The sequence below is a fragment of the Syngnathus acus genome, chromosome 4 (assembly GCF_901709675.1).
Source record: "Syngnathus acus chromosome 4, fSynAcu1.2, whole genome shotgun sequence".
NCBI lineage: Eukaryota > Metazoa > Chordata > Actinopteri > Syngnathiformes > Syngnathidae > Syngnathus > Syngnathus acus.
Window position 1 is genome coordinate 8582472 of NC_051090.1, and position 18053 is coordinate 8600524.

Sequence of the window (18053 nt, forward strand, 5' to 3'; positions counted from 1 at the left end):
TTCAGCCCTTACATTCTGCACACACAATTTCCAGCTGTGATAACTAAAATAGGGAATGATTTGATCTTTTTAACCTGGTGGAAACAGCAATTAGATATCATGGTTGTCCCTGTCCCAAGCTATTCCAATCAAACCACACACCCGGGTTCCCAAAGTAGCCTGCTGATCAGCACCATGTTTGTTGACATGAATTGGGGGAGTCTTCTGATGTCCGTCTGGTTAATAGGTTAAGTAGAGGGCACAGCAGTCTTTCACACTACCACGCAATCTTTTCTTAAAGGCCCAAAGAAGAATAACTTTGTTAGTACAAGGAGAGGTGAGAATGTTAACTCGGGTTCAAATTAAAAGCATTCCTTAGTTGCAGAACTGTAATGAACTAATGTTACATTATAATGATATTCATTCACTATACTGCAACATTAGTATAGTCTTTGTAGTGTATTTAATCGCTAGTTTAGTTCATTTAAAACTTTCCCATGACTAGTATTTAGTAAAGCACTGACAGACAGGCATCACATGACCATAGTTCAAGCACATCACAGCATCAAACGGCGTAAGGCTGGGCAAAGTAAACTAAATCTGTATCAAGAAATGTTAAGTCTGCCCAAACTTTACGAGACCCATTGTGCTGTCATGGTTCTTTTAAAATTAGTGATATAGCAATTAAGCTAACTAGATCCCTCAGCTGTCGTTTGACTACCCCCTAGTGGACGAAGTTCACACATGAAAATCAACAGCGCTTCACGGTTAGCATTTCAAAATCAAGTTTAGTCACTAAGCCATTAATTTTGAAATGCTAACCGTGCATATAGAGAATCTTTTGAACTTGCATTCTGATGAACCATTGAGTGCAAGCCTAGTTGAACTTAAGTCAGTATTGATATTGAAATTATAAAAATTGACAGTGAAATGATCACCCGGTTAAAAATCACCACCTTCAAGGTTTATTCATCGAGACAATTGTATTCTCAAATGGGAAACAGTCAACACTACAAACATGTTACACAATTGAGGTGCAGTCTTTCTCCAAACTTAACACACGTCCCGATAAACATGAATATTCCAGCGCCATAACACTAAACTCTCTTCAAATCCTATCAAAATGCTTTACACATTACAGTAAGACTAAAGCAAACTAAACGACAAACAAAACCAAGTGGATACAAGTGTATTTTTTTTTACAAAATGGTAAAATAGAAATTATACAAGCAGTTTAATTTACACATGTATGTATCGGAGGGAGAGGGGGGGGGGGGCAATGGGTGGGGGACTAGCCTCAGTTTTCACAGCAAACTTGTTTTGCCAGACCCAGTCCCTCTAAGAATTACAAACTAAAGAGGTTTATGGGCACAGGTTATATTACTCAGGACATTCAGTACTCGAGCGAGTTGAAAGGTCATAGCGCCATATTGGCACAGGAGGGTAGGTGAAGCTGGCAGATTCTAAATACAGGGGCTAAAATGCCCGCTTACAGTTAAATATTTAAGGATGCTTTTTGGAATGTCCAAAAGCTCTGAAAACAGATTAAACCAGAGTCCATGAAGTAAAAAAAACAGAAAAAAAGAAAATGAATTTATTCATCAAACTTAATTCTCTTCCCCTGGGGCTTGCCTCCAAATCCTCCACCACCACGTCCACCTAAAAAGACAATGGTCTGTCAGAAAATTTCAATCCTAAAAACACTACAGCATAACAGGAACTGTGGGGGGAAAACAAGTTTTATTTGATGGAAATAAATAGGCCCAAAACTAAACGTATTTACCCCCAAAGCCGCCGCCGCGTCCACGTCCCCCTCCACGAGGACCTCCTCTTCCTCTGCCGCCGAATCCACCGCCGAATCCGCCTCCGCCACGGCCGCCGTAGCCACCACCGCCGCCTCCGCGGCCGCCACGCCCACCGCCGAAGCCGCCACGCCCTCCTCTGCCACCGCCAAAACCACCACCGCCGCGCCCACCACGGAAGCCACCTTCTCCCTTGGGCTTAGCATAGTCCAGGGTCACGCTGTTCCCGTCGATTTCACCTTGGTCCATAGCCTCCTTGGCTGCCTTGCAGTCATCCTCGTTATCGAAGTCCACAAAGCCAAAGCTAAAAAAGAAACCAGTTCACTTTAGTCCTGGAGCACATAGCTACAACTTATAACATTACTATCACAGCGGGCCAAGAAAGTGTCGAAGACTTAACATACCATTTAGAATACCCCGTTTCTCGGTCTGTGACAATCCTAGCACCCACTGCTGTGTCAAATGCAGCCTTAAGGGTTTGATCTGTGGTATCTTCTGAGAGACCCTTGACAAAAAGAGTCTTTGTTGGACCTGGTTTCAAAACACAAAGTACAAAATTGTTAGGCTCATTTAAACTTAGAATGAAGACAAGCATCAGTGTTAAACAAGATCAGCACTTGACTATCATTGAACTCATCAGGAGTTTCAGAAGATGACGGTTTCATCATGTTTGACCAAGCACAGAATCCAAGTATCCTGTTTGAAGACCTACCTCCTTCTGACCTGCCGCCACTGTTCTGGCTAAATTCAAGCCTCATCGTGCGACCCTCAAGCTCTGTGTTGTTCATTGTTTCAATGGCTTCCTTTGCATCTTCTGTGCTTTCAAACTCTAAAAATGCAAACCTGTGGAAGATAAGACAAAATGAGCTCACCGGTTTCAAACTACACAAGGTCACCATGCATTAAAACACTGTCGCACAGCAAACATGGACAGTCAACCCCCACTTGACTGGGGTAAACCTGCATAACCCGTGCAATAGCTCTGCTTCTCTTACGAATCCATGCACAATCATGGCAAGATTGTGAGGAGCTCATGAGAAGGTGTAGCAAAACTGCATGCTGAATGTTACCAAACAATTTACTTACCCTTTGGGTCTACCATCTCTCTGTGGGATTCTAATGGAAACTGCCTTCTCAAACATAGACTGCAGGGTCTCTTCAGTGGCGCTAAAGGCTAGATTATTCACCACTAGTGTTTTGGAGGCTGGAGCTGCTGCTGAAAAACAAAATGCACGTTAGACCAACCAAGTAGATGCTCCTTTATCCACTATATTCAACACCAAGTTTACACAAGGAAAAGCAATCTGCTGTGCATTTACCTGCAAACGCATTGGGTCCTTTTTGGCTTTTTTCTCCTACATAGTCGAGAACAATGGACCTCCCCTGAATGTCAGAACCCTGTGCATCTTCCAGAGTCTTCTCTGCATCAGCCTCACTTTTGAACTCGATGTAGGCAATTCTGGAAGGGAGGGGAGTGTTAGGCAAAATAAACATTTATTTCATACACGAAGTAGGTACATTTACCAAGTCTTTAGTAAATGCTCTTACCCTCTACCAGTTCCATTCTGGCCTAATGGCACCCTGACATCAACTGCATCTTCAAAAACCTCCTTTAATTCATCAGCAGTGATAGCAAAGGGAAGGTTTTTTACAAAAAGTGTCCGTGAGTCCCTTTCTAAGAACACAAAATCAACATGGTCAATAATGTCATCCTAATGTAATCTAGTGGGCACCGGTCGTACCTTTCTTGGAATCCAGGGATGCCCCCTTGGTTTTGGCCCTGTCTATCTTGATTTCCTGGCCCATAACCTTTTTGCCGTTGAGTTCCAGTGCCTTTTCCATATCTTCCTCACTTGAAAATTCCACATAGCCAAATTTCCTGTTGAAAAACAGGTGAGAATCAAAATGACGCGTTGGAAATTACGTCTAGGTAAATGTGGCGCAAAATGCAAACACGTTTCGTCTTAAATTTGTCGCAATTCTGTCAAAACAGTTTTGAACAGGACATTTGGATCAGTTCACTAGTAGACCACCAGTACAAATGTTTCTAGAATGAAAATACGATTTCTGAATTTAACCTGTTAATTGAATTTGCAATAAAATGTCTTACTTGGAACCACCTAACCGGACATCAGAAACCTCAAGGTCATTCTTGGAGAAGAATTTCCTCATTGCGTCTTTGATTTCATCAAACTCTTTGTTTGCGTTTAAGTTGCCAACATACAGACAGAAACCTTAAAACACAAGTTAGAATGTTCGTTAGTACAAGCAACATCAGCCATTGTCAAATGACATGCCTGAAAAAGACATTTAATCAGCAAGTTAGAAAATCCTTACCTTCTCCATCAGACTTTGCCTTCTTGGCAGGAGGTGTGTCCTTCTTGCCCCCAGCCTTCCTCTTCGCAGGAGTCGCCGGGGCGTCTGTTAATTAAGGTCAGAGACTTAGCTTTCAAATTGCCCAAGTCGGTTGGGTTGGCACAATTCAACAATATTTTGAAACTAGCCCGTAGAGTTTTAACAATTTGTTGGGCAAAAACCACGATGAAAATAGAGTCATGAAAGCTGAATTTACTGCGACACCTTTAACCTTTATAATATGAGCCCTTCCGTTCTCCATGTTTTCATATAGCTTATCAAGATTATTTAAAGGGGGCAATTGCACCACTTAAACCTGGTTCAAACATTACATTTCAATGTCATAACCCACCCTCATCCTCCTCCTCGTCATCTTCGTCCTCCTCCCCCTCGTCGTCTTCATCCTCCTCCTCGTCGTCATCTTCATCCTCAGACTCCTCCTTAGCTTTTACCATGCCCGCCTTCTTTGCTTTGGCAGCTGCTGGAGCAGGTGCTGTGTCCATTTCCTCATCTGATTCTGAAACCACAGAAAGTTATTCAGCCATTGGACAATGTAGGGGGCCAAGCAGAAACTACATGTTGATGCATCAGATAAGTAAATAAGGTGACATCATACAGTCTAATGTCAGTATTAAGTCCCTTTGATCATCACTTGCAAAATACCCCAAATCTTAAGAAATTGCATTTGCTTACCATCTTCATCCTCATCATCCTCATCGTCCTCTTCCTCCTGTTTAGCTGGCTTAGCTTTTGGCTTAGCAGCTTGTTTTGCAGCCTTTGGAGGGGCCTCTTCCTCAGATTCTTCATCGTCGTCCTCATCATCATCATCTTCATCATCATCTGAAGGCTCCTTTGTAGGGTTGGCTTTCAATTGCTTGGCCTTTGCAGCAGGCTTAGCCCCTTTCTTGGGTGGTGGGGGCTCCTCTTCAGACTCTTCATCTACAAACACATCAAATTAGAAATTTTCCCAAACTGGGTGCAAAGTAAGATGTTATCTTGAAAGCATTCGTCATGTCACAGCGATTGAGGATAGAACTGGTGGACAATGAAACACACCAGCACCGAAGACATAGCGCTGTAGGTTATTTTTCCTCCGTACATTACCCGCATGAGTACTGATGACCACATGCGAGTCAAGAAATGGAGGGTGGGTACATATTAAAACAACCTTGCAGGATTTTTTTTTTTACTAAAAACATTAGGTGGTAAAGCACGAGGCTTCCCTTAACCCTTCCCTTTATTGACACGTAAAATAAAAACTCACCAGACTCATCTTCGTCATCTTCACTTTTTGCTTTCTTGGCAGCTTGGCCATTTTTGGCATTAACCTTGGCAGCTTTAGCTGGTGTAGCCTTTTTTACCACTTTTGGTGGCGGAGTCTGTAAATTGTGACAATTAGGCAAGTGGTTAATTCTCTGACAAAACACTCATGACAAATAGAGTGAAGAGTTCCCATACCTCCTCCTCCTCCTCTTCACTGTCCTCTTCACTTGATTCTTCATCCACTTCTTTGGGAGGTGGAGGGGCTTTTTTCTTCTGGTTTGCTTGTTTGTTTGCTGCCTAAAATTAGAAAATAATAAATGATATCAAGTTTCATTCTAAGTCATTTCATTCAAATCGCTTCAATAATATCAAGTTTCATTCTAAGTCATTTCATTCAAATCGCTTGGTATGCGGAACGTTCCCCCTAAACAGAATTACTGTACTAGAAATCTTCGTAAAATTGAATATCGTAAATCATGTTTCTGTTCAATATACTATACAGTATGCCATAAGTTTGAAGATCTGGCGTGGGCGACGCGTGTTCTGCCTCGTGTGTGACGATGGAGGAGGCGCAAAACCCACGTGGAACACTGCCGATGAGCCCGTTAGCATTTAAGCTAATGTGTAAAGACATTCAAACCATGCTGGAATAAATAAATAATCTACGTTGTTTATCAAAGAAATACGATGAGAGATAGCGCTAAAATTTAAACAACAAAGCAGGATAAAGAAAACACGTCGCAACGAGTGACGTCAAAGGAAGAGCCACCGTAATACATGAGATCGGCTAACCCTCGTGTAAATGCAATCGTTAAACATTTTCCTCAAAGATATTAAGATATTATTAAAAAGATATTATGTGCGGCATCGAGGTCGAACGACACAAATCGGGCTGTAAACAGAATTAATCTTTGCACTAGAATTGCGGGATCGAGACGAGGACGCGCATGTAAGCCATCTTGAATTGCTAACTGTTAGCAGGCCTCGCTAGCAGCCAAGAGGAAGGCAACATGGCCGCTCAAAATCTAGGAAGATGCGCTCATTTTAGTGCAATTATATCACATTTTCCTGGTTCATGCCTGGCATTCGACATGGGTTTGATTCAATACAACATTTACTGGCAGAGGTGAAATGTAACTTCCCGCAGATTCTAATCGTATTTCTGAAAAGACGCGACTACAACATTAAGGCCTCGTGCGCGGGACTCGTAAAGGATACGTTTTTTTTTTTTTTTTTTTTTTTTTTTTAAGAAAAAAAATGAATTTTTGGTTGCCTTACCTTCGCTAACTTCACCATCGTGATAGCGTGTGTATTTCGATGAACAGGACGTAGAAAAGAACCAAGCAAATAACTACTGGATGCACGTGGTTGTGCCGACACGATGGGGCACTGCGCAGGAAAGACAGAGAAGAGGACGCGCTCCTTACTCTCTTAGTAAGCGCGTTCACGAGAGGCCCCGCCCACGTTCGTGTCGTCCAATCGGACAGGACTTCCTTTGAACCGCGCCCGCGCTTCGCCTTCATGGAGAAAGCAGGTTTTTTTCCCCCATTACCAACTATTTGATATGTACTACATTTAAATAATACAAGTTAGACTAGTGGCTGTTGTACAAAAATAAAAAAAGTTTGAAATGAATCGTTTACTTCTGTAAGGCAACCATTTTGGTGAATTTCGTTCAGGCAGGCTGCTTTTCACATGTGGCCATGCAGGGGACCAGATGCAGCTGTCTTAAAGACCACGTGGTTTCCATATAGCACATGTTTGCTAGTTGAAGTTGTACAGTTGTGTTGAACTGTTTGGATCTTGCATGGATGGTTTATTGCAAACTACTGCAAATATTTACACGTTTATAATGACATGTAATAATTTAAATTTAATCTCTGGCTCAGAGTAGTCAGAGTAGTAATAGAGTGGTAGTAAAGGTGGGCCTTCTCCCATATTTTAGAGCATTTAGTCTGGATCAGATCTGTGTGGATAAAATTAAATCAAGAAATCGATATTTTAAACCAGTATATGAGATCCTGATCCCACGTTCTGGTTAGGATCGTAATACCCAGAATACTGATGAAATGTTGTTTTGGGGTTTTTGAAGCGTTAAATTACAACTGGACTCTTCTGGACATTTTGCCATTCGTCCAAACAGGGCTTCATCAATTCATGCTGTTGACCTGCCCCTGAAAGAGAAACAACACCCTTTTGAGGACTATAAGTGTGCATTTTCTGGACAAAGAAGAAAGTTGTTTTGAAATAAGAGTGAGAGAGGACAGCTACTGTACATCCACATACAATGGCATCCTATCCTCCATTCCAAAAAGACTCAGCAAATCTGCTTTCACCATATAGATGTATACATGACCTCGTTTGGCTTGGAGGCAGCTCCGTGGCTCTTTTACAGTGGAATGGAATAGTAATGAGTTTCCACCCACCAACTCATTGATGGACAAAGGCACCATAACGACTGTCATTATGCATTCCAAAACAATGACACCATTCGTAGTTTGGGGGTGCATCTAACTCAGGGCATGAATAGTTGAATTTCAAGTCACACTTGAGATGCTACACAAACATCATGTTTGAGTAATTAACCATCAAAACCACACCGAGGCAGCATTGCATTGCTCAACTCTTGATCTCTGCGCACACTGTGTAGAGTGGACATCAAACTCCTCTCAACATCCATCAATGCATTTTTTGTGTAGTTGAAGTCTATTCCAATTTATTTACAGGCAAGAGGCAGATTTCAAATTGGACAAGTTACAGTTCTGTCAAGCGCAGGGCTGATACTGTACAGACTATTCACCCTCTCTACACTATAAATAAAAGTAAAAATATTCCAGGTTTAGCCACATGTTTGATATGAATTTTTTCATTTGACTTTGCTATTTGCAATTATTTAGAACCTGATAAGTACAAACCTCATTGTAGGATTATCAAATGTAACTGGTGTTTTATTGCTCCCTCAGATTCAGTCTGCCCTCCAGTGGAGGGCCCCAGTATTACACTTTATGGACTTTGACAGCATCACTTGTAGTACTGCTGCACTGTACACTTTTTACAATGTAAAAAAGTGAATGCTACATGCCTCTTATTAGGTAAGCATGTGTAAATGTGTTAGTTTTTCACATTATTTAGTGTTAACTCAGCTAATCTAAAACGTGTCAAATGATATAAGGGTAACTGTAAGTGGGTGACAAAGGGGAACGAACCATGCATGGCACAGGTTCATTGTACCTTCCGCCATCTAGTGGATGAACATTGAATTGTTCTGCTTGTCACTCACTATACTACATCAAATGCATGACTTGACTAATTAAGATCATTTTATCATGAAAAAAAGTATTTTTTAGAGAACTTAAATGAAGTTGGATAATTTCCTGCAGCACTGCTGATATTTCACGGGACACTTGTGCGCATTGCTGGATCACATATACCGTAGCTGGATTCATCCAGAAGTTGCATCACACCTTTTACCCTGCTTGGGAATCAAATACTGCGCTTATACTCTATTCATGAAAACATAAAAGCCTGAGAACACATGGGATATTCTTTCTTTTTTTTTTATCATTTTTGAAACCAATCACAACTGAGACAAAAGAAAAAGTTACAAACACAATTGACCTGCAGTTTGCATCATTTTTTCGAAATGTTACATAAATAAAACTCATTTATAAATACCTCTTTTTTTTATAAACATATAAATAGTTCTTAACATAAATACATTTTTGTAGGGGGAAGATGTAGTACATGGATGTACAGTAGCAGCAATATACAGCTTTGCAGTTGGTAGTTTTTACACCTTGTCTGAATATTTTTTATGGTATATATCTCTTTATATACAGGTAACTGCATATTTATTAGATGTATTTATATGAGGTTTTTGTAGCACTGTCAGTCTCAGTCTCTTTTTATACTGGTCATGATGACTTTCGTACAGAAAATCTGACACTTGTTGAGTTTTTTTTTTCCCTTCAGGTGAGAACAAAATGATCTTTTCCAAACCCATCCTTCAGAGATCTGGGGAAAAGAGAAGAGATGAAATGTTAGTGATGTCAACTCATTGCATTGCATTGTTCCATATTACAAAGTGACTGAATACTTTCATTTTTGCAAGAGGAGAAGACACACAAGCTGACAAATATGATGCAGTTGAAATTCATGGGAGGACTGGTGGGTGTTCCATGATCAAATATACACACACCCTATTTATATTACAATGATGACTTACTGTACAGGTGAGTCATTTAGTTTATTCAAGATAGGTGTATGTACTTCCGCAATAAGAATTTTAAAATGTGGCTCCAGTGTTGCTGCAACCACCACCTTTCTTTCTACTTTATTATCAGTAATGGTGGTAACATGTCTTGATAGAAAACAACCTGGAATGCATCCTACATATAACTTCAAATAGCTTCCTAGGCTTTTTAGCGGAAGTGACCTGTCATGAGTAGAGTTGTCTTTGACATCCAAGATGACAAGCATGTAAGCTTTAATGACTGCTCCACCAAACAACAAACAATACAAAGCACATCACGAATAAAATGGTTGTGATGTGTTTTTACATCAACCCAAACATAAAGTATGGATAGGAGAATAGAATGTATATCCTTGACAGGGTTAGAATAAATGCAGTAGGATTAGTAATTTATTTCATAGGACTAATTATTGAAGCCAAAGGTAATAGCTTTTTTGCAACCAGTGGGATTCACACATACGTGCCCTATCTTCACAAGTCAAGTGTTGAAAATATATAAAAGTAGTGCACTTGTTAGGGAATATTTGGAGACGCTCGTTTTTCTGCAACCAAGAGGCTACCCACCTATTGAACACATTCTGGATGTTCAGTTATTCTTTCAAGCCTCACCCTCCATCTGTTTTTCTCACTTTTCTATGATAGCTTTTGTGTTTCTGCATTAATGTATAGGCTAGTAATGCGAAGTGCAAATTTGATGAAGGGTAAATTGTATATATGGTCAACACTCACCGTCAAATAGCTGTGATCCAATACTAGCAGCCCATACCACTGATGGTCCCTATCCTATCCATCTTATGTCCGAAACAGCCACTCCGCGCTGTGGAACCCCCTTTCTTGCTTCCAGATTTGTGCTTCCTCGGTGGGGGCTGGTCGTTGAGCAGCCGAGCCCACATCCCTCTCCGGGTGTCCATGCGTAAATCTCCCAGTAAGCGCATCCGAGCGCGCACAGCATCTACCCGCCTGTCCCGCTCCTCCGCCTCCAGAAAATCCGTCAGCTCGTCCCCCAGCAAACTTCTGAGAGACTGTAACACACAAATATCAGAAATCGATTATTAATGACGTCACAACAAAAACGATTTTGGAGAACGCGAGCAGCATAACAACGTTGTATGGGAAATTTAAAGTTGGAGCAATGTGCACACGTCTTCGAATGCCGCAAAATATCACCCACAATCAGCTCAAACCCCCGCTTTGCCCTTTAAAGGCTTAGTTCGCCGGGCAGGTGCTTTTTGTGCACGCGCCTCTGGTCTGGATGGACGTGTCTACTATAAGCGGTACCAAGTTCTGGTTTGTGCGTAATGGTGATTTTACGAACAAACAACAACAAATAACTCGTATGTTGCATTCTGTCGCGGGTATAACTAGAAGTGCATCTGAATGCAGAAAAAAATATTTTAAAACGTTCATGGAAGTGGCCGCGGGCATGACTAAAACGCAAAGTAGAAATCAACAGATTCCCCCGCGGCAGCATCAGCTCCCCACTCAACAAAGCGAACATTCTTACCTTCTGCTGCGCCTCAGATAAAGGTTTTGCGCGCATCCTCCCCGAAAGCAACGTGACCATAAGTCCACAAGCTACCAAGTAAGACAAGTTCATCTTCAAAACTCTACTCTGAGGGGGATTCCTCTGGTCAGAGCGCAACAAGAGGATGGGCGTACGATTAGTGCGGGAAGCCAATAAAAGCTTCGGATTCGTCCTGTTGTCCAAAGCTTCTCAAGTGCTCCTCTGGTTGTGTGTATGAACCCATAGAGCACTTTATAGCCAGCCCACGGTGATGTCATGCATGACAACCTGCGTAATAGACGTACTTCCTAGCCAATTCCGTTTTCTGTACCTGCCCCTGAGTACGTCACGCCAAGGATTAATTGAATGATACAAGCTCCGGTCATGGGGGCATCGGAGGAAATGGGATATACTTTGATCTATCAATATGCATAGGCTACTTTTTTTTTTTTTTTTTAAAAACCCCACTTAAAAACTCTGGCTGGGATGCAGCATCTGAAACTGAAGGTGGTTTCAAAGGCTGGGAATTGTAGAAGCAACTTTGGTGCAAAGAATAAAGGCAGAAATGAAAATCAGGTGCACAAGTTCACGTTTCTTCTCTAAGTGGACATCACAAATGATTGCATTTGGGAACAGCATTATGTTCCACTTTTGACCTACAACCAATCTTGCAATTGGAAGCAAGTTTGTGGGAAATTTGATATTTATGTTACAAGGTCTTGCATTCTGAACAGCTTTTAAATAATTATTTTTATTATTTTTTTTTTCTATGATTTATTTATTCAAAATTTAGGATGCCCATGATATAACATCACTGCCCCAAACCACTGGGAACACTTTTAGAGTCTGAAAGTTGGATTCTCAAGCAGCACTGTCTGTTTTGAAACACAAAGTGGCAGTGTTTGCTGTGCCGAAAAATGGAATTGCACTCGTGCAAATTTAATGGCTCGCTATCATCCAAAGTGAAAGTGATTAATGGCAGCATGTGAGCATATGAACACACTTAGTAAGTTTGACGTAGAAGTGTAAGAGATTCAACCTTCAACCTGTCTTTAAACGTCATTTCACATTACACAAGACCCTTTTTTATTTTCATGTCCATACTTACAAAATGTGCCCTCTGCTTTTAACCTAATCATCAACACAGACATGAGTGAGAAAGTGGAGCAGTGGGGAGCTTTCCAGCTCCTGGAGAGCAGTTGGGGTATTTCGGTGCCATAGTCATACTCCCGAGGACTTTTATTCATCCTAATATTCCCAGAAATAAATGTTGGAATAGGTGAGTTGACATTTCTGCGGGAGATAGCAACTAGACACTGTAACAACTGACCCTCCGCCTTAACGTTTCATGAACTGGGAAAACCCTACCATGTGAGACTGAATCAGTATGTTGTACAAACCACATTGATGGATATGAAAACATTGCTTAATTTGACTATGAATCATAGAGCAATAGACATTAGAAGTAGAGCAGTGTGTGACAGGTTTCCTGTATATTATGTTAAACAACTGGTGAATCAAATATTACCGAGCATGGAGATTGCCATGCCATTGTAATTTACACAGGTAATTTACACAGAGACACACAAGCACATGCCCTGGAAAAGAATACAGTGAAATAAATTATGAAAAGTCTAAACAGTATCACCAGTTTTGGCCTCCAATACCAGGATAACATTTCGAGTACCATAAGAGCCTGTCCTCTCAAATTTCATATGTTTCCAAACAATATAAATGTAATAGCACTGTTTTTTAATTTAAAAAAAAACCTGAATTTAGAAATATAAAGTACTTTACAATTTAGAATGTAAAATTGAAAACTAATATTGATATTGTTATATTCTATGTCATTTTGATTGTATGTTGGAGTAGATTCATTGCAGTAAATTGTTGATTAGCAAATGCATGGGAATGGGAACTGAACCAACGTTGCCTGCATGGATATCAGGTAAATTAGTAGCATCCAAATACAGAAAAAGAATCCAGGAAACAAATTCCAAAGAACATTTTTTTTAAATAATCAATGAAAACTACCCAGGGCAAAAGAAGCACACACTGCAAACACATACTGAGGATCTGACAAGAACAAACCAAATACACTAAAGATTTATTACAAGGCTATTACCAGCTGTGGAGGACACCAGAGAAAAAAAGGAGATGATTGGAGAAGACACAGAGAGAGAGCTCCGCTGTCAAGAGAATAAATGACAAGCCATGGGTAATACTAATAAGACACGATGGCAGAAGGGAGCCTGGAGAACATGCAGACAGTGGGCTGAGCTAGAAAGAGCCTGTTCTGGGGGCCCACCAACATGGCGGGAACAAGTGCTTTGACAGAGCCTGTCAAAGAGCCAGTTTAGATGCATGCATTATGGGGTTCTTAAAACTTCTAGGGAGGGTCTGGAAAGTGCCTCTGATACCAAGCTACGGTAGATCTGTGCAGGTCTGGCTGAGAAAAGGTTGCGACCACCCAGCTGGGCAGGAACTGAACAGAAATTGGGTGAACCCTGCTGCCTTAGTACTGTACAAAGTTGGACTGGCATTGCCTGGAGTCAGAAGTGGGGGCCTGGGGTACTATGCAACCAGAACTGGGGTCATTGGGGTGGACCAGTATATTGAAGTAAGTGGGAACTGGAGCAATTGTCTGCTTTGCAAAGGAACTGGGATCAGAGCCTGTGGGGACATTTGAGGGATTGAAGGCTAGGGAGCCAGAAGACTTGGTACCCCACAGGGGAGATTTGTAACCAAAGTCACAGGGTCGTATTTGGTGCTACTATTGGATGTAAAAACGGTTGCAGCAGTGCACAAAACAAGGAAAACCACATCCGGTATGAACAGAAAGCTCCATGTTCTCTACAGTGCTGGAGTAAATTTAAATCCATGTCATTACACATAGTCCATCAAGAAGCTGCCGTAATACGATCCCTCATGATGCAAACAAAACATCCTTGTTGCTAGGCTAATGCTGAAAAGCTGCTTCTGATTGGCCAGAATTACTTTGCACATGCCCCGCATGGATTCTATAATAATAATAATAATAATGATAATAATAATAATAATAATAATAATTTTTCAAAATAATCGAACATTAAAAAACAAATGAAAAAATATCAAAAACAAAAGAGTATTATACAAGTCCCTGTTTGGAAATATAAAATTGTGCGATTCTATAGAATTATATTAAATATAGATTATAAATGTATTTAATTTATTTCTGATAAGTGAAAATATGCGTTGCCAAAGAGTACAACGTTATGATTTTCTCTATTCATCAGCTAATTCCAAATATTTAAATTGACATAATGTAATTTCAACCAATATCCTACAATCTAGAAATCATTATTGTCAAGTATTTTTATTGGCATTTTAGTTAATGTATATATCGCCGTTTCTAAATTTCGACCCAAGTGATCTGTTTTGTGCTGGGAGGTCACCTTTTAAAAATGAATCAAATTGCTTGTTTTGATGGGAAAAATTGACATGACACAACATCACGCATCATAAAACGAGGATCTGACAAGAACTAAATAACAGCAGGGAACCAAACACATTGAAGACATTAAGATTGTGAACAGGTGCACAGGACACAAGGGGAAGGAAGAAACTGAAACTGATCAGAGGCGACATAGTTGAGACTAATAAGACTAATCAGGCACCACAGAAAACAAAGCATGAACAAAACAAGGAGAAAATCAACTTAAAAATCAAATGAATACCGTAATTTTCGGACTATAAGTCGCGTTTTTTTTTCATAGTTTGGGTGGGGGGGCGACTTATACTCAGGAGCGATTTATATACATATATATGGGTTTTTTTCACTTTTTTGGGCATTTTATGGCTGGTGCGACTTATACTCCGGTGCGACTTATAGTCCGAAAATTACGGTAATAAAAAATACTTAAAATTTAAAAGGCCTTACATTTTACATTTACATTTTTTTAAATACTAAATAAAATAAATCTCCAAAAAGTAATTACGCACCGATGTGCCTTATCCCTCCAAAGTGCTCAGGAAGTTCTAAAAGAACGTGTGAAGAGAATTGTGAATAAACTGCACCCTCAGTGAATGTTATTAATTACCAATTATTAACATCACATTTTATATATACTAAATTTGAATGTAACTGTCATTTATCAAGGTAATAATGAGCAGTCGGGGAAATACGGATGTCTATGATTCGTGATGTCTACAGTCACCAGAATTGTAATAGGTTTTCTTTGTCAAAAGATTATTCTGCACGTCAACACAACCTAGAGTGCCAAAAACAAGAAGTCTGATAATGCAGCCAATCAGAAGAAAAACGTTTGCGATAGTTTTGGCTGACTGGAAATCTGGTACCATTATGATGTTGCATTTTCAAGTCTACCTGGCTGCCACTGGCTGCCGGGATATCCCCACCATTTTAATGTGACCGTAATCATGCGAATTCCTGTTCAAATCAGACAAATCAATCAAGTCTGGTATGGGCAGGTCGGAGGGCGTTCAAACCAACACTCCTCTGTCCCATGTGTCTGTGATTGAGTGGGTGATTGCTGACGTCAAACTTTGTAGTTCTGCACAAATGCCACTCATGTTTATCTCGAGCACGTTTGCATACAGCATTGAGAGAATATTTGCATTTTTCATTTTACTGAATGCAACACGTTTACAGAGATTTGGCTCATGAGCTTCTCTTGCTTCAGGTTTAATGTATGACCTCAGAAATGATTTTCGAACTGGTGTTTATTGAATGTAATTGTTTGAATTACATGAACATTGTGTGTGACAGACGGAACAGGGCACAAGAGTAACTTGCTGGCATGAGACCTGAGAGTTCTTTTTGCTTGATTGTAGGTAACTTTACAGTCAGCACTTAATTCAATAAAGATCTGTTTTCATCACATATGCTGCAGCAAAATGTGAGAAGAAAGGCGGCAGTCATTTTAAATGCTACAAAAAGGGCGGCTGACTGGAAGTATTGAAGACAATCTCAGCTCTGCTGTCAAACTGCTCACATAACCTCTGAGTGACCTCTTTCCTTGCACTTTTCGGGGTCAACTGTAGTTGACTATTTTATCTGGCTCACTCGTGGACATTGCATGTCTAGGTTCCCTCAACTTGAATTAATCACATTCGCGATAAAGTCAAGTAACCACAAGCGCATCATCAACCAGCATGTGAGGTCATGTTGGATTCCAAGTGAAAGATCATGGCCAGTAAGAAAAATTGGGGTGCGGTTGTGGACTACGTGTATGTGGCAACACGTTAGTGTGTTCACATGAAGTCATTCACTCACTCACAGATGTTGGAGGACACAAAAGCAATGGGTATTATTAGTAAAACAATCTAGGATCCTCCGCTTTACAACAAAGCTGTTGGCTTTACACTATGTATTGTGTTGCTGCAAATATAATGAGGATTTGTGCAAGGGGCCTGAAAAGAACAGAATTTTTCTAGATGGTTCTTTCTGCTAAATAAGCAGCGTCCAGCATCACTTGCAAGAGTCTGCCTCAGTTAGTTTGCTTTTGATTTGGTAATGTTTTTATGTGATGCCACTAGCAGTGAGGGCAAGCGAAAAATATTTGACAGTAGTATTGGAAAAAGAGGAAATGGAACATAGAGAAGAAAGTTGTACTGGCGGCCTTGGTGCTCAGTTAAAAAAATAGTTGACCGTAATATCAAAAGAGAAAAATATTTCAAAGGTCTTAGTATTTTTATTGTTTTATTTTAACAGCGGAGGTTGTTAAAAACACTTAAAACATTGCACATTTGGTTTGATGATGGGAACAGTTTGAAAGTGGATATTTTTTTAATGACAAAAACTTCGACTGTATGTATAGCTAGTAAAATATTTTCGTGAAATAAAAACAGCGACAATGCAAAATTAATAATTTGTTGAATTATATGAAGATCTGTTCTCATGCTTGTCTAGCATTTGTAGTGATGTCATTCAAGTTTAAGGTAAAGTTTTTTCAGTTTTTTTGCTCCCTCTATTATAGATTTAAACCGTCAATACCTTGTCCCCACTCAAGACGTATACAAGGTCGGAGAGCCACAAAAGTGTTGTCAACCTGTCTCCAATAATGATAATCTTCATGTCATTGGAGCAATATAATATAACACATTTGTCAGATGGGTCTACAGTATTTTAACATGACGCGGCGATTTTCTGCTTTATGTCCACTTCAGGTGTACGGTTTGCCCGAGTCTGTTTTCTCATAACACGACTGACTCAAGAGGGGTTCGAACCAGCCTGTTGTTGCATGTTGCTATGCAGACAGACTTTTCCATTGGCTGAGTTTTACCAGTCGTCCTTTAAGACGAGGCTATTCCTGATTGCTCCGGATTGTTCAGCGGAATTAGGAACTGGTAATGGCCCTAAGGTCCATGTCTGAGGCATTATACTCAAGGGTGTGGGCCACCTCACATTTCCCATCTGTGTTTCCTTTGGTTCTTGCTCCTGAGCTGGATTGCCAGATTTGTTTCATTACGAGCTAATCTAGAGGATTAGTAACTAAAACAACAAACAGATAAAATATAAGGCAAACATCAATGGGAGAAAGTGATGTTCCACAATTTAATTATGTTAGTAATTGGCTACTTCATCCATCCTGCTTGTTATTCCATGACTGGAGCCTATGCTTTATAGTGCTTGAAAATCCTGTAATACCCTGAAATGTCTCATGTCAGTAAGGGTTAAGATAGTTGTCGTAATCTGTGTGGAAATGCAGTCGTCAATTTTTTCTTGTCTCTCTGCATATTGTATGATTGTGAACATAACATCCATGACAGTTCACCCACCCACACACACATACACACATGCATCCATCCATCCATTCATTTTCTGGACTTCTTCATCCTTGTTAGGCTCACAAGGAAGCTGAATATGACAGGGTATATCCCGAAATGATCATCAGTC

General features: G+C 40.3%; 2 protein-coding genes and 1 non-coding gene across 7 annotated transcripts; all 3 read right to left on the reverse strand.

Annotated features, from left to right (window-relative positions):
- Nucleotides 1-921: 921 nt before the first annotated feature.
- On the reverse strand, nt 922-6846 carry ncl (nucleolin). 5 transcript variants are annotated; one of them, XM_037249240.1, is made up of 15 exons: nt 6678-6846; nt 5595-5696; nt 5401-5515; nt 4830-5075; nt 4520-4653; nt 4119-4203; nt 3892-4015; nt 3524-3660; nt 3330-3456; nt 3101-3240; nt 2868-2997; nt 2493-2624; nt 2186-2314; nt 1763-2085; nt 922-1638 (listed from the first exon to the last, which is right to left on the reverse strand). In XM_037249240.1, exons 1-15 carry the CDS (start codon nt 6693-6695, stop codon nt 1574-1576), a joined length of 2007 nt encoding a protein of 668 aa, XP_037105135.1. In that variant the 5' UTR covers nt 6696-6846; the 3' UTR covers nt 922-1573. The 5 variants fall into 5 exon arrangements, with proteins under 5 accessions (XP_037105135.1, XP_037105133.1, XP_037105132.1 ...); XM_037249238.1 differs by having other exon boundaries at nt 2868-2994; nt 4119-4202; nt 4489-4653; nt 6678-6845; XM_037249237.1 differs by having other exon boundaries at nt 2186-2312; nt 2494-2624; nt 4119-4202; nt 4489-4653; nt 6678-6845.
- On the reverse strand, nt 5146-5283 carry LOC119122381. Its single transcript, XR_005097852.1, has one exon. It is a non-coding gene; the product is annotated as a small nucleolar RNA SNORA57 (small nucleolar RNA).
- Nucleotides 6847-9364: 2518 nt separating the features above from the next.
- Nucleotides 9365-11472, reverse strand: nppc (natriuretic peptide C). Its single transcript, XM_037249720.1, has 3 exons — nt 11156-11472; nt 10381-10673; nt 9365-9413 (listed from the first exon to the last, which is right to left on the reverse strand). The coding sequence occupies exons 1-2, from the start codon at nt 11246-11248 to the stop codon at nt 10404-10406; spliced, it is 363 nt and encodes a 120-aa protein (XP_037105615.1). The 5' UTR covers nt 11249-11472; the 3' UTR covers nt 9365-9413; nt 10381-10403.
- Nucleotides 11473-18053: the final 6581 nt, after the last annotated feature.

What these genes read in the sequence shown, in the direction of transcription:
- ncl (XM_037249238.1), bottom strand. An exon ending in GTCCGGTTAGGTGGTTCCAA is followed by an intron (nt 3,661 to 3,891) that starts GTAAGACATTTT and finishes GTTTTTCAACAG; the next exon opens with GAAATTTGGCTATGTGGAAT. An exon ending in CAGAATGGAACTGGTAGAGG is followed by an intron (nt 3,241 to 3,329) that starts GTAAGAGCATTT and finishes CCTCCCTTCCAG; the next exon opens with AATTGCCTACATCGAGTTCA.
- nppc (XM_037249720.1), bottom strand. Translation starts at nt 11,248, where the DNA reads ATGAACTTGTCTTACTTGGTAGCTTGTGGACTTATGGTCACGTTGCTT. An exon ending in TATCTGAGGCGCAGCAGAAG is followed by an intron (nt 10,674 to 11,155) that starts GTAAGAATGTTC and finishes TGTGTGTTACAG; the next exon opens with TCTCTCAGAAGTTTGCTGGG.